Below are 15,153 nucleotides of genomic sequence, written 5' to 3' on the forward strand. Positions count from 1 at the left end.
CATGTGGCACACAGTGTACTTAATAGTAATACACACCTATTTTACTCCAAAACGTAGCATCTCATGCCCCCTCCCACCCAGTTCTCAGTTCCACATAGCAAAATTAAGTGAGTGGTTTCAAGAAATGTAAGCAAATTTCACTAATTAATTTTCAGCACAGAACTGGGAATTTAAATGTCGAAATTCCAGACCTATCCAGGCACCAGTGAAAGCTATCAGTGAATTTTGCAAAGAGGATTATAATAATTGATCTTCCTGGGGATATTGCACGGGATTTTATGCAATGCATTCCCTGAACTAGTTTTATGAATTTAAAGGCTTCTTGTTTCCCTCCCACTGGGCACAGCTAGCTTGTCAATCATCCTCCAAACACACAGAACAGTTAGCTTTCAGAGGAATAATAGACAAAGCAACTGCTCTGGACTTTAAGCAGTTTGATGACTAAGAAGAACACTTGCATGTGGTAAGTTGTTCTTTAAATACTCTATACACAGTATCTTCATATCTGTCTGCATTAGGCTTGTTAATAAAATGCATTTATGCTTTAAATAACCACAGTGCATTGATAGTTGCTGCTTCTGTAATGCCAATATTGATTTTAAAGGATGTTGCATATTTCATATGTTGAATGCTTGATAAAACACCCATGGGAGCAAGTTGCTACAATTTAGCAAGTAGGTTAACAGTATAATTTCCAATTAACTGCTGCTTTAATGGGTACAGTGAGAAATTACTTTAACGACTACAGTAGTCAATCCATGTAAACAAGACTTAGGAATTTGCTTCCTGTTAAGTGGAAGAGGAGTTTTAAATAGTTTGGATTTTAAAAAAAAGACAAGAAATATGCTTGCGTCAATCCCTCTAAATACAAAAACTCCAACATAGGAATGGGAGATTGAGACCTGACTTTAAAGTAATTACTTCAGTCTTTAAAATATATATTAGCACAGAAAATACTAAACAGGAAAAGGAAAAGCAGGATGTGGAAGAGAATATCCTCGCCCTCCAGTCTTGATGGAAACTTTTACATTTGTCATGTCACAGTGACTCAGGATTCCCGAACGAAACAAGCTGATTTCTGTCGAAATGAGTGATAACTTCATTCCTCCAGCTTTATTTCTAAATGGTAAGGTTCCATTGTATCTTTTTTTTCTTCCACTTCCAAAAATGCAACGTGCTTGTTACTGACTGATCTTTAAAAGGCAGGATTTATGCTGCTTCTATAGCTGTATAATTATATTTATAAGAACACGGTGGGCTTTAGCTTACAAAAATGCAGCTCCGTTTTCTCCACCGTCTATTTTAGACTGTAAGCTCATTGGGAGAAGGGACCTATGTTGACTAATTCTGAATATGCAGTGCACATTAATGACACGGGGCATAGTAACAACAACAACAACTGCAGAACTCTGTGATCACCAGTGTGACTTAAGTGCCGGAATTTGCTTTGGAAGCAGGAATATGTTGGTGACAAATAGGGACATCTGAAGACTTGGTTTGACCTGCATTTTTAAGCAAACTGACCTGATATACACTTAATGCACCAGAAGGCAGTTTCCTCTTCAGGTTTCTGTACTTCTCCAAATTCACATTATAGTTGAGTACATAAACGCATGCAAAGGATATCTGAAGAGGAAACGCATGCAAAAAAAAAATGCACGTTTTGTGGAAAGAATACATTCAACATGTGATTTTTGTGTGTGTGGCATTCAAAAAAATTAACAGAATGTGAACCTGAGATGGCTGAAATAGGTTGATTCATCTATCCCTAGAGCCAAGATATTCTGTTGTCAAACTAACCTTAGAACTGGCCTTGAAGGATACAATCTCTTCAAGGCCAATTTTGCCATTAAGCTTTTTTGGGGGGTCCTCACTTAGGTTTGTGCATCTATTTTATCATGAACATCATTAAGGAGGCTTATTTGTGGCATTTCCGCTCCACGTTTTAACGCATCTGTTCTCAGGGTAGCTTGAACAGCTTTACTGTCATGTAAAACACAATACAGAAAAATAATAGAAACAAAAACAAAAGCGAGGAAACAACAATGAAAACACCTCGAGTTAGTCCCCAAATGCCAGACAGAATGAACATACTTTAAGTCATCTCCAAAAGGAAACTAGAGAAAACCATAAATGGGCTTCTTTTCAAGAAAGGTAATGTAAGAGCAACAACTAAAAAGGCTCTGTTCCCAGGAGATGCCAGTCTCAGTACCCCCAAAGGATGCCACCTGGAGCTAAGTTGAAGAACACAGAATGTGAGTGCTGAAAATCCCGAATTAATTTTGTGGATTCTAAAAATACATCTGTTTCTCTCTCCTTTTTTCCATGCAGCAGTGAATGTTGACAATAAATTTTAATAGGGATAGGTTGTCGGCATTTACTGGCATATCTCTGAATTTCTGGACATTCACAAATTTATCTGGGGTTGCAAATATTCGCTATAACATATTCATACATACACTTACATGAAACAGAATGGCAGAAGTCAGGGCTTCCAGCAATATGTATTTTAAGATGTGATTTGATAAACAATAACACTGAAGAAATCAAGATAAAAGATTTCCTACATACAAAACTTAATACACCAGTACATTTACTCCAGTAAACGTCACATTGGCAATACACCATTATCTAAACTTGCTGTTGATGGTGGATATGCTTTTGATCTTGGCTTTGTGTTTAGTGGTGAGACATCTTTGCCTCCTTGTCATGTTCATCGCAGCTTATGAGCAGAATGACTGTCACTGAATGAAATGTGAAATGATCACACTAACAACTATGCAGCCACTGTAAAGGGACGTGTAGCTTTAAGCAATGACGACCACAGGGAGGGAAAAAAAGTTGCGAAGGACACTTCCTCTAATAACTTCCAGAAACTCTCAGTAATGTTTAGTAAAGCAAACAGTTTCTGCTTTACCAGAAGAAGCAGGTCAGTTTGCCTTTGTTGTGTGACCCAGCATGGCCACAAAACTACCCTTCCGAGAAGAATGTGAGACTTGGACTGCTATTCAAGTGGCAGATCTCCTGAGACAGGTACTGGACTGATATGATATTCTAGACAATTGACTGTCCAAAGATTAAGAGGCAGGCATGGTTAAAGAGTTGATGTAAGATTACTCCATTCTTTTTGAAGACATTGGTGGCAAGCTCTTAGAGGCAATATGCCTGTGAAATTCTTCTATTATTAGCCTAAAGCACCAAGAAAAGGAATATTTCATTAGTCGCCTGTGTTATACTGAATGTTATCACAACATGTATAGTTGTCAGATTGCCATTAGGAATATGAATCTGGGTGCAGAACAGTTAACATATGTAACATTTCAACTTCATGATCCTCCTCTACATGCAGCCATGAGCAGACTCATATTCTTAGAGAGGCCTGCACCCTCTCCTCTTACCCCCAACGCAAGGACCTGCCTGGCCATGCAAGATGCAGGGTTCAAGAATTCTTGAAGGGGATCATCCCTCCCCCTCAGCTGTGGAGGCCATGTGACACCCAACAAGTCAGCTGACAGCTTCAAGGGGCTCACCAGGCTGTAAGTTATATTAGGGGAAATTGCTTTGCAATACAAGTTTATGTTAGGCAAAAATATGTACATAGATGTTTACATTTGGAAAAATTTGCACTAAAATGATTGATTTTATGAAGTTTTTTTAAAAAACAAATGCACACTGGCAAGGCAGCAGAGGAATAACAGATGAAAACAATATTCTTGTGTATGTGTGTACAACCATACTGGTAACCAATGTTTTTTTTCTGGGGAGTGACACAGGGGTACACATACTCCTAAACATTTTGTGAATCTTTGTACTTTTGTCCATTTACGGTATTTATTTTTCCTGATCTGAACTATAAAATGGTGATTTTCTTGAGTCAAACTGAGAGTATCCCTAAACATTTTTTAAGAAAAAAAGCACTGCTGGTAATTGTATGTGGGGCACAGGTGGTGCTATGGTCTAAACCACTGAGTCTCTTGGGCTTGCTGATCAGAAGGTCGGTGGTTCAAATCCATGTGACGGGGTGAGCTCCCATTGCTCTGTCCCAGCTCCTGCCAACCTAGCAATTTGAAAGTATACCAGTGCAAGTAGATAAATGGGTACCACTCTGGCGGGAAGGTAAACGGCATTTCCATGTGCTCTGGCATTCATCACGGTGTCCCAGAAGCAGTTTAGTCCTGCTGGCCACATGACCTGGAAAGCTGCCTGTGGACAAATGCCGGCTCCCTCAGCCTAAAGCAAGATGAGCGCCACAACCGCATAGTCGCCTTTGACTGGACTTAACTATCGAGGGGTCCTATATCTTTACCTTTTACATTTACTAGTAACTGTAGACTCCCCTTCCTCACTCAGGATAAATATTTATTTTCTTCCTTCTCCTCATATTGCAGCCTTGTTCTCTTCAGTAGTTTGTCCTGTCCTGGCTTCTGAAGCAAGCAGGGGGGCAGTATTATTAAACTGATCGCACCCTTGTCATTTTCACCATTTGTAGAATGTGTGATCTCACAGTGGCTCTGGTGGTGCTAATCAGAGAATAGCTGCAACCCATGACACACTTAGCAACACTTACTACCTGGTAAGAGGTTATGGGGATGTGGAAGTGAAGCAAGAACTCTGCACTCACAAAGCCTTTTTGTCAAAATATTCTCATTTAGCAAAAAGGGGGTATATAATACTGAGGTATTTATGTCATTAAACAGGGCAATCCTGAATGTGTTTGCTTTTCACTTCTATTTCCTTCTATAAATTCACAATCTTTTAGAAGTCACATTTTATTGTACTGTTTTTCCCTGACCTTGCATTTCTACAATGGATGTCTGCACCGCAAAAAAAAATTCCACTCCTGCTAACTTCCTCTTTAAATCTAGACATACAACACATCTGTCCATGGTACAGGGTACAGGTCAAGAAAAGATGACGTTTTCAAAATAGCGTTGTGTAAAATTTTTAAAAAGAAAACAACTCCAAAGGAAATGACCCAGCAATCTTCTAAAAAAGGAACTGTGGAGAACTTTCTACTGAAATACTTAGTACAAACTTATCCTACCCAAATTGCCTATTAATAGGTCATGTCACTGGCTGTTTTACAACACAGGTCACACGTGTGGCATAAGCAACAGCAATTTGAGACACAACTGGATGCCACAGGAGGGCTTATGTCTCCTTTCCTGTGGCTCACATGCCTAAAAAACTGTTGGCCATCGTGATACTAGGCAGATTATGTCCCAGGGGCTTAGTCTGGTACAGTACAGGGATCAGAGTATCAGAATGGGATGTAGAGACCCAGGTCCAAATCTCCACCCAGTCATGAAGTTTACTGGATGACAGTCACCACTTGTTCACTTAACTTACCTCACAAGGTGGTTGTGAGAATAAATAGACACTGTGCTTAAAATTACCATTCATCAAGGCACTCACTGTGTCAGCCTGAAAGCCATCTAAAAGGTTTGTGTAATGTACATATCACCAACTCTAATATCACCTTTCCCTCCCTCTCCCTTTTCAGTGTGGGATGCATGACTGCGCCCGGATAGTGGAAAAATTAAAGATAGACGGAGCTCGGTTTTTGGTAAGCATTTTTCATAATTTCTCTTAGAAATTGTTAACAGAAAGATGGCCTCCCTTTTAGTGAAGGTATACAAGCAGCAATGATCGTGCCCTCACACTGTATAACACTGATAAGAGTAACACCAGTATTCAGCCTCAGATGCATGAAGGCAACAGAAAAATACCAATATAAAATGAACAAAAGAAAAGTGAACGTTTCCCTTACCTTAAACATATAAGCCAAGCAGTATATATTTAGAGTTCATTTCCAATTGTGTTGCAAGAAGTGACGAAATGTCATGTGACAAAAGATCTGGAGGAACTTTCATGGGCTCTTCCACTTTTCATCACAATTTAATATTGCTCAACACCGTTGACAATGTAACATCAAATCCGTGGTAAATTTATTCTTCTGGTGGCATTTTGCCAATGCTGAGTGATTAGTTATGTGCAAGTTAGGCTGCTTACAAATCTAGAACTATTCATTTAAACTAAAAAAGAAAAACAAATACAGGCACAAATTAAAATTAAAATATTTGGAAAAAGCTTTCCCTGTCTTTCCTCTTCACTGACCTTCCCTTCTGTTAGGAGTCTTGCTTTATTTAGACTGTAAGTCTGTGTCTAATTTTAATTTTATATACAGAGCCTGCTTCTTGAAGGAAGACTGTATGAAATTTAATCATACAGGAATCATGAAGAGAAACTAGCATTTTATGGCTGTGTGCACTCTGCCAGTTGACGGTCTTGAAATTTGCGCAGAATATGACTCCCTGGAGGGTTTTGTTTTTAGAAGTGTGTGATTTTAGCCCTCATGACTGTAGAGAATTTGTTCTAAAGTTGGGGAACAGCCTGCAGATCAGGGAAACAAAAGTACATTTTATGTGCTATGTTCAGTGGGATAAAGCTGTGAAAACATTATTAGTCTTGTGCCCTGCGACACTCTCCCCCCTGTGTACAGGGAGCATGTGAAATAAATAAAGGAGCTATACTAAGTTTAGGTGGCTCCCTAACCCAACAGTCAGAGAATGCAACTTCATTAATGCTAATCTGTCACTAACAATTGTAGAACTTGAAAGTCTTGTTATCACCTCATTCATTTGCCAGAGCAAGGAGGGACCATGAAATTACCCTGGCAAAGTGGAGCAGCTCCCCGCTTCCGATGGCTCGGGGTAGGCTTGGGAGTCGCGGCAGGCGGTGCGCCAAATATCACCCCCTCAGTGAAGACTCCTGGGGCAGGTGATGACATCACTCCTGCTCTGAAAAAAGGCCCAGAGCTGTGCTTCCTCACCCTACTACACTAACTGCTTTCTCTCCGTGGGATTGGTGCCCACACCCCAAGTCTAATATCAGCTTGCTCTCCCTGAAACACTGGCAAAAACAAGATTGGTTTAAAGCTTCCAGACAATAGGGCCTTCCTTGTACCAAATGAGTTTTCAGAAGCAATCCACAGGCTATTACTGAACATGTATCCTTTATTTTCTACATATATTTCCACACATAAACCTCCATCACGCTGGTCCTACTACTCACCCAAATCCATACCTTCTTTTACCTTCCATTGTTCATTCCTTGCACACATATTAAATATTAAGATTCCAAATAATGTAGGGTTGCCATATTTCAAAAAGTAAAAACCAAGACTCCCCAAAAATGACAAGCTTTTTTTTTTCGATTGACTTGCCTAAGATCCAGGACAAAGCGCCCCCTTTCGGAAATTCCACCGGGACATCAATTCCATCTTTGGAATCCCGGTAATGTCTGGGGAAATCCAGATGTATGGCAGCCCTAAAATAATGCAATCAAATCAATTAAGGAAAGTAAACCTTTGGACAAGTATGCATTTCACTGTTATTAAAATCATGAGGGCAGAATATCTTCAATGGCATTTTATTTCTCCCTCCTCCCTTTCTAGATTAGAAACAGTCCTGCTTTGCAAGGCATTTTTCCAAATTAGGAGACAGTTGATTCAATTCAAAGGGTTTTAAATGCCAAGTTGAGAAGACGCAATTGGCTTCATTTTTCTCAGAGCACTGAACATTCATTACCGAGGGAAGAGAGTGTAGTAACAGAACAAACATATAAAACTATTGCTAGGGGGTGGTTTAGTTTCAGATCATATGTCAAACACTGCACGTTAATTGAAAATGAGTCTGAGCGATTCAATTGGATAGAGCGCTAAAACCTGGCAATTAATGCCATGCAAATATCCAATGGTGCCATAAAGCAGGCCAAAGCATCTTCAGTTAATTGGTCCAGAATTAAAACAACAAGCACAAAATTTAGTAATAAAACTGGCGCTCAGATTCATCCAGAGTGTGCCTCTTTTGCACATTCCTCAGCCGCCTTGGGCCTATTATAGCCCAACTGCTTTTGTAGTAGTTCTGTGTTGCAATGACAAACTCACGGTATCTTAAGACTGCTGGCTTGTTGGTAGCCCAAAGGGTAATCATTAGACAATTGCTCTTAAGTCCTTCAAATGATGCAAAAGCAGACATTGCCTCACCCCCACAGCTAAGGATGATGTAACCTCAGTGTGTCTGTGTGAAGAGAAGCAATAGAAACTGCCATTTAAGCAGGGGAGTGAGACAAACTGATAATTTTCCTTCCTGTTAAACTGTGATGGATTTGCTGCATGTTGCCTCTGACAGTTGTTAATCGGTGCTAGCCTGAGGGCTCAACATCTAGATCAGGTACAGGCAACGTGTGGTCCTCCAGATGTTGCTGGATGCCAATACCCATCAGCCCCAGCTTACAGAACCAAAAATATAGTCAAGGATAATGGGAATTGTAGTCCAAAAACATCTGGAGGGCCACAGGTTCTGATCTAGATTCAAGCAGGGCCAGGCCAGCTGTGAGGCAGAGTGAGGTGGCTGACTCAGGAAGCAGATACTAAAAGGAAAGGGAGGTTGATTTTATTTAATATTTGCATTCTGCTTTTCCAACAACAAATGTTGAGCTCAAAGCGGCTCACAGTAACCACAATAGCACTAGGAGGGGGGAAACATTGTAAACACCATAATATTAAACACAGAAACATATAAATAAAGCAAACAACAATAAATTCATCAAAGCAGCTAATAACAGTTCAGCAAAATCAAAATATGGGAAAGAGCACCAACCCTGTACCAGATGATTTCCTCTCTCTGGGAAGCTGCTTCTTTGCTCATGGCAGCAGGTATCACACACCCCAGGCAATTTAAAACTTGACTTCTTTTCACCCTACTGCTCCCTTGCTTGATCTGGGCACAGGGCTGGACCCAGTCCATCTCCTGCTTCTGGTTCTCTTTGAAAGGTGACCCAACAACGATAGTAAGGTGTTAGAGGACTGAGCTGCATGTGATGTGCATGAACTATCTTGCACCCCCTAAAATCTGAATTGCTATCCTTAGAAGATGCAGAGGAGGATGCTGTCCTGTTGCCAGCATTGAAAGGGGTTTCAGCTGTCAATCCAATTGGCTTCTGTATGTGGAATTGAGAGGGGATGCCATCTTGTCATTTGCTCAGGGAGCAAAACACTGTGGGCTGGACATGGATTCAAGAGAGGTGTTTGGAGGGTCACGCTATTATGAATGCATTTTTTTATGTCTGAATGTTGCTCTGGTGTTTTATCAGCCCACACTGAAGCTCATTGATCATAGTTCATTCAAGTGAATGCTGGTATTCATAGATAGGGTTCTAAAGGAGGTAGGGTCCTCAGCTGATGCTTGAACCTTGTGCTGCTACTACTAGCTCCCCATTTACCTATTGCCACCCCTAGTCCAAGACTTTCAATCACTTTCTGTTTCCAGGCTTTTAGTCTGCATGCCCCTATGTTGGCATTCTGAAAGCTTCTGGGTATGGGTGGTGGGTAATGTCTGTGGTCCCAGGCAATATTATATCCATGAAATTCAGAGCCAGTACTATTGTCATTGGTGTTAAAAAAAAAGGATGCCTACTATAGTCATCACCATTCCTTAGCTGGAATTAAAAGACCTCAAGTGATATGCCATAGCTGTGTATGATATTATTTCCTTATAACTGGCAGTATAAAAATACTCCATTCAGCTACTGTACTGCTTTACAATACATATCCTTATGACAGGAGTTCCCAACACCAGTATTATAGTGACAATCCTAAAATTATCTTGTAAAAACAGAGCACTTGTGTTAATCCCATTTTCATTCCAATGGTTTTAAGTTGTCTCATGCTCCCCATCCTCGCTTCTTTATAGCCTTCCTTAAGATCACTAACTATGCTGGAACTGCCTTGGAGGACATACTGAAGCCCTTCATTTTCAGGCTGCCGCTGATCTCACAAGACCACCAAGCTCCCTTTCCATTTTGAACCCAAAACTAGAGGATGCTCTTAGATTGAATTGAACCTATAGTCATTCCAAAGGGCAACTAGATTCAAGAAGGCAAAGTAGAAAGATCGAGAGACAGACTTATTTCATAACCAGTGTTCAAAAACTTATATACAGTGGTACCTCAGGTTAAGAACTTATTTCGTTCTGGAGGTCCGTTCTTAACCTGAAACTGTTCTTAACCTGAGGTACCACTTTAGCTAATGGGGCCTCCCACTGCCACCACACAATTTCTGTTCTCATCCTGAACGTTCTTAACCCGAGGTACTATTTCTGGGTTAGCGGAATCTGTATCCTGAAGGGTCTGTAACCTGAGGTATCACTGTACTAGTAATGAACTTTCTCCAAGTGTGGATTATTATGTAGCCAAAACAGTACAATCTATGCAAAAGAGGGAGGTATCAGCAAGCTTCATGGCCATAGCCAACGGGGGCGGGGGGACAGCTGCCCTCCCTAGATCAAGTACAACAATAGAAATACTTAACTGACCAATCACATCGGTTCTGCCCCCCCCCAATAAAAGGCCTTCTCTCCCTAAAAAAGACCTGCCCCCCCAAAAAAAAATCCTGGCTATGCCCTTGGCAAGCTTAGGGAAATAACTAGGTTTGCATAATCTGAGGGTGGCAAAATGGATCAATGATGACTGAGCATGCTGGGCGCATACCCTCAAACATTTCTCCAGTGAAAATAGGGACGTCCATTCCGTAATGATAATTTTACTATTTGTACCCCACACACTAGAGAGCCAGTGTGGTGTAGTGGTTAAGAGCGGTAGACTCCTAATCTGGGGAACTGGGTTCGCGTCTCCGCTCCTCCACATGCAGCTGCTGGGTGACCTTGGGCCAGTCACACTTCTTTGAAGTCTCTCAGCCCCACTCACCTCACAGAGTGTTTGTTGTGGGGGAGGAAGGGAAAGGAGAATGTTAGCCGCTTTGAGACTCCTTAAAGGGAGTGAAAGGCGGGATATCAAATCCAAACTCTTCTTCTTCTTCTTCTTATCGGGTTGCCCAAGCACACTGGGCAGCTTCCAACGTATATAAAAACATAATGAAACATTAAACATTTTTTAAAAAGAACCTTCCCTATACAGGATTGCCTTCAGATGGCTCGGGGTTGGAAAACTCCATACCCTCTAACATTTCTCCAATGGAAATAGGGACAGCCGAAGGAAAAGCGGGACAATCCGGGATCAAATCAGAAACTGGGACGGCTTCTCTAAATAAGGGACGTCCCTGGAAAATAGGGACACTTGGAGGGTCTGTGAACGGCTATGGACTGGAGGGCCCCCTTCAGACTGGTGGTATTTTGTGGGTATACACAACATGCCAGATACAATAATTGTGCATTAATAGTGGATTCATACTGTGCTGTGCACACATCATTCTGGTTTACTGATTGTTCTGTGATGCTTCCCTAATGATACCACATTACTGTATCCTCTTTGTCCCACTCTATGGTCTTCTTGAACCATAGAATGGGACAAATAAAAAACAGCCTGGGTGGAAAATTGTAGTATAAAATGTTACAGGATTTTAGCCGGCATTTCAAGACATGCTCAGATCAGAAACAGAGCAATATGACTGTTCCCTACCTTTTGCAGACGTAAGCAGTACTGAAAGTGGGGCCTCAAATAACTGACTATTGGGTGGGAATGGAATATTTAGAAGGAAGCTGTGGTTGGCTGATAGATCTCACTCGCTCTGCCTGATATTGGTTATTTTAAAATGGAATAAATAGCGGAGGAAATAAGCACGTTTGTCTCCTCCATTTCTAGTTCAAACATAGAAAATACAAAATGGAGGAAACCCCCATGGTCAGTATTTGCATCATCCCAGCACTTACACAGCTGTGCTAGAACCTTGGAGAATCTCTTTAGACAATGAGTTGTTTATTCCTGTAACAGTTCTTTTAATCTGTAGTTCTTTCTTAACCTCCTTGGCTAGCTTTATATTTCCTGGCTCCCTCTACTTCCCACGTCCCTTACGGCTGGGGAGTGTTGCACTGCATCAACAGTCCCAATGCCCTTCATTTGCAGGCTGTAACTGATTTCAGAGGCCACTAAACTCACTTTCCACTTAGAACCACAGTGAAAGGGTGTTTCCGAGGTAGAGTTGGATGCAGAGTCAATCCCAAGGGCTACCTTATTTCCTTGTTACTTTTCAGCATTCAGCTTTATACTGGCTGCTGTGGCCAAACATACCGTATTTTTTGCCCTATAGGACGCACTTTTTCCCCTCCAAAAATGAAGGGGAAATGTGTGTGCATCCTATGGGGCGAATACAGGCTTTCGCTGAAGCCTGGAGAGCGAGAGCGGTCGGTGTGCACTGACTCCCGGGCTCCGCGTAGTTCTGTGCAACCCTCCGGAGCCTGGCGCGAAGCCGTGCCGGGCTCCGGAGGGTCGCACAGAGCTGCCTGCGCTCCCGGGCTCGGCGCAGCTCCGCGCGACCCTCCGGAGCCCGGCGCGAAGCCACGCTGGGCTCCCGAAGGTCGCACAGAGCTGCCTGCGCTCCGGGTCTCAGCGCAGCTCCGCACAACCCTCTGGAGCCCAACACGAAGCCACGCCGGGCTCCGGAGGGTTGCGCAGAGCTGCCTGCGCTCCCGGGCGCGCAGCTTCGGCATCGCTCTGGGACCCGTTATGGGGGCTGGGGTCGGAGGAAGCTCGGGCTTCCCCCGCCCCAGCCTCGCGCCTGTGGGGGGGAGAATAAAAAATATTTCCTTTATTCCCCCCCCCCAAATCTAGATGCGTCCTATGGGCCGGAGCGTCCAATAGGGCGAAAAATATGGTAAATTGAGTGAAAGAGGAAAGATATCTCCCCTTCTAGATTTGTGGTTTTGAAAGAGGAACGACAGAACCGTAGAGTGGGATGGGACATGTTTAACACTTGCCTTGCAGTTAAGTGTGAACCTAATGCTTTATTATAGCTGTCAAGATATTGCTTCACTGTGTGTGTGTTTTTATATAAAGGTATGTATCATCAATAATACTTTAAGTAGAGGAGGGAGCTACATTATTTATGCTTACTAGATGTTACCAATGACAACCGTGGCCTAGTTAATGTACTGTAAGCATGCCAGCTACTGCAGATAAAGAAAGGGAATGGTGCCTTTAAAAAAAGATACAGATAGAATTTAGAGTGCTTGGCTATCTGCCTCAAAACACATTCAATCTATGTTTGCTGTGTTGAGGAAGGGCTACTGTTCATCTTAGAGTTATTCTTTATTTTAAAGCTTTCTGGATTACCCTTGACATATTGTTCTCCACTATATGGTGCATTTATAAGCCTTTTGACTGGTGCAACTCCCATCAGCCCCCAGTCAAAGGCTGGTGTAATCTCTTGCTAGCAACGCGTGACACTATCATGGGCATTTATCAAAGAAAGAAGCTGAGGGTTCTAACAAGCAAAGGTTGTTAAAGCAAATGGCATTTAAAGCAAACGGAACAAGGAGACCTATTTTAAAACCTGAGTTTAGAGGATTTAATACAGTGGTACCTCTGGTTTCAAACTTAATTCATTCCGTAGGTCCGTTCTTAACCTGAAACCGTTCTTAACCTGAGGTACTACTTTAGCTAATGGGGCCTCCCACTGCTGCTGCGCCGCCACCACATGATTTCTGTTCTCATTCTGGGGCAAAGTTCTTAACCAGAGGTACTTGTTATGTACTGAAGTTCTCACCCTGGGCCAGCAGAGGGATGGTGTAGATAGTTTTCACTCAGGTCCACATATGCAAATAGGGGATTGAAAGTGACGTTCAGTGATTGGATAGTTACAGAAAGTAGTTACAGTTGTGTTCTAGTGGAGCTCTATATAAGCAGGCTGGCTGAACCCTTCAGTTCAGTTCTGTTCTGGCCTTTGAATAAACAAGAGCTGTTTGAAGAATCGCTGTGTCATCTGATATGTTCACCCACAACTTAACAGTACTACTTCCAGGTTAGCGGAGTCTGTAACCCGAGGTGTTTGTAACCCGAGGTACCACTGTAGCTGAGTACATTTGCATTCCTCGGCAATTGCTCTTAGTCTCTTTAACAAGCTATGTCAATATGCCTCCAATGGAATGCAAACTATAAAAAGCGAAGACATATTTTTGTCTCTTTATTTCTTCCTACAAGAATAAGACAGAAGCCAAGTTAAGCATTGTTGTGTAACCATTACTGTTGATGACTAAACTGTCACCGATCAGTAATAAGCCAAGGAAATGAGTGAGGAGAAAAGGGGCAAAATATGGCAGGTTCATCTAAAAAGTCAACACATATACGCATAGGCTTAATGTGTTTCCAGTGCTGGGTTTTTAAACCATGTGTGATATTAATCCAAAATGCATATGTATCCTTTATTTTGCTATAAGATGCTTCTGTATGATGCATATTCCTTAAGCCTTAGCATTCCCACTCATCGACACCTCTTGGTGTATGCACAAATTGAAGCTGTGCTGATGTGAAAAGCTAGGGGGCAAAAAGCTGTGAAACTCACTGGAAAAACCACTAAAAACCCCGAGGGAGAGAACTATGAAGGTTTCTGAATAAAACAGCCCTCCCCAAGCTGGTGCCCTCCAGTTAAGTTGAACTACAGCTCCAATGAGTCCCAGCTACCATAGCTAATGGCCATGGATAATGTTAGTTGTTGCTCAAAAAAATCTTAAAAGCACCAGGTTTAGGAAAGGCATAATAGAAATCATAATTTCTCAAGTTGTTGGGGATCATAGCAGCCAATGCCTAGGAGCTAAGCTCCCTTGACTCCTCCGAATATTTGATGGGCATTGCCATTCAAATGGTGTCTGTGAGCTGTATCTTATGCAGGGTGGGGTTTACCTGGGCTCCCCTCTCCATATTCCCTTGTTGGGAATGGGGAGTTACCAGTTCCCTTTCCAGTTTCTAATGCAACAGCAAGTTATTTCTACAACAACTACTACTGCTAGCTGTTAATGTACATGTCACAGGGAAACAAGCAGAAACAATCCTTTCCCTATGAGGAGTTTCCACTCTAAATGTTGATAGTGAGAGAGGGTAAGAAAATCCCTTCGAACCAAATACCAGTACTTCTTTAGTCTAGCATCCTGTTGCACAAAATGGTTAACTAAACCATGGTGTCTGTTATTCATTGGGGCTATAAAAAAGGTAAAGGACCCCTGATAGTTTACCAGTGGCAAATGACTCAGGGGTTGCGGCGCTCATCTCGCTTTACTGGCCGAGGGAGCCGATGTCTGTCCGCAGACAGTTTTTCTGGCTCATGTGGCCAGCATGACTTAGCCACTTCTGGTAAACCGGAGC

The 15,153-nt window shown here is 42.1% G+C and overlaps 1 protein-coding gene across 4 annotated transcripts in view; it reads left to right on the forward strand.

Moving 5' to 3' along the window:
* Nucleotides 1–389: 389 nt before the first annotated feature.
* The window catches only part of BLNK (B cell linker), a 93,716-nt gene continuing 78,952 nt past the window's right edge, over nucleotides 390–15,153 (forward strand). For 2 of the 4 annotated variants that reach the window (XR_013986775.1, XM_081007187.1), the window contains exons 1-2: nucleotides 2,834–3,033; nucleotides 5,504–5,566. Coding sequence is in view for 3 of the 4 variants with exons in the window: in XM_081007187.1 (XP_080863313.1) it covers nucleotides 2,959–3,033; nucleotides 5,504–5,566 (138 nt within the window). In the remaining variant the exon portion in view is untranslated. Of the gene's footprint in view, nucleotides 464–1,044; nucleotides 1,127–2,833; nucleotides 3,034–5,503; nucleotides 5,567–15,153 lie in introns of those variants that run through there. The other 2 variants (XM_081007189.1, XM_081007188.1) reach the window with 2 other exon arrangements.

This window comes from Podarcis pityusensis (assembly GCF_964106645.2).
Source record: "Podarcis pityusensis genome assembly, chromosome: 5".
NCBI classification, from domain to species: domain Eukaryota; kingdom Metazoa; phylum Chordata; class Lepidosauria; order Squamata; family Lacertidae; genus Podarcis; species Podarcis pityusensis.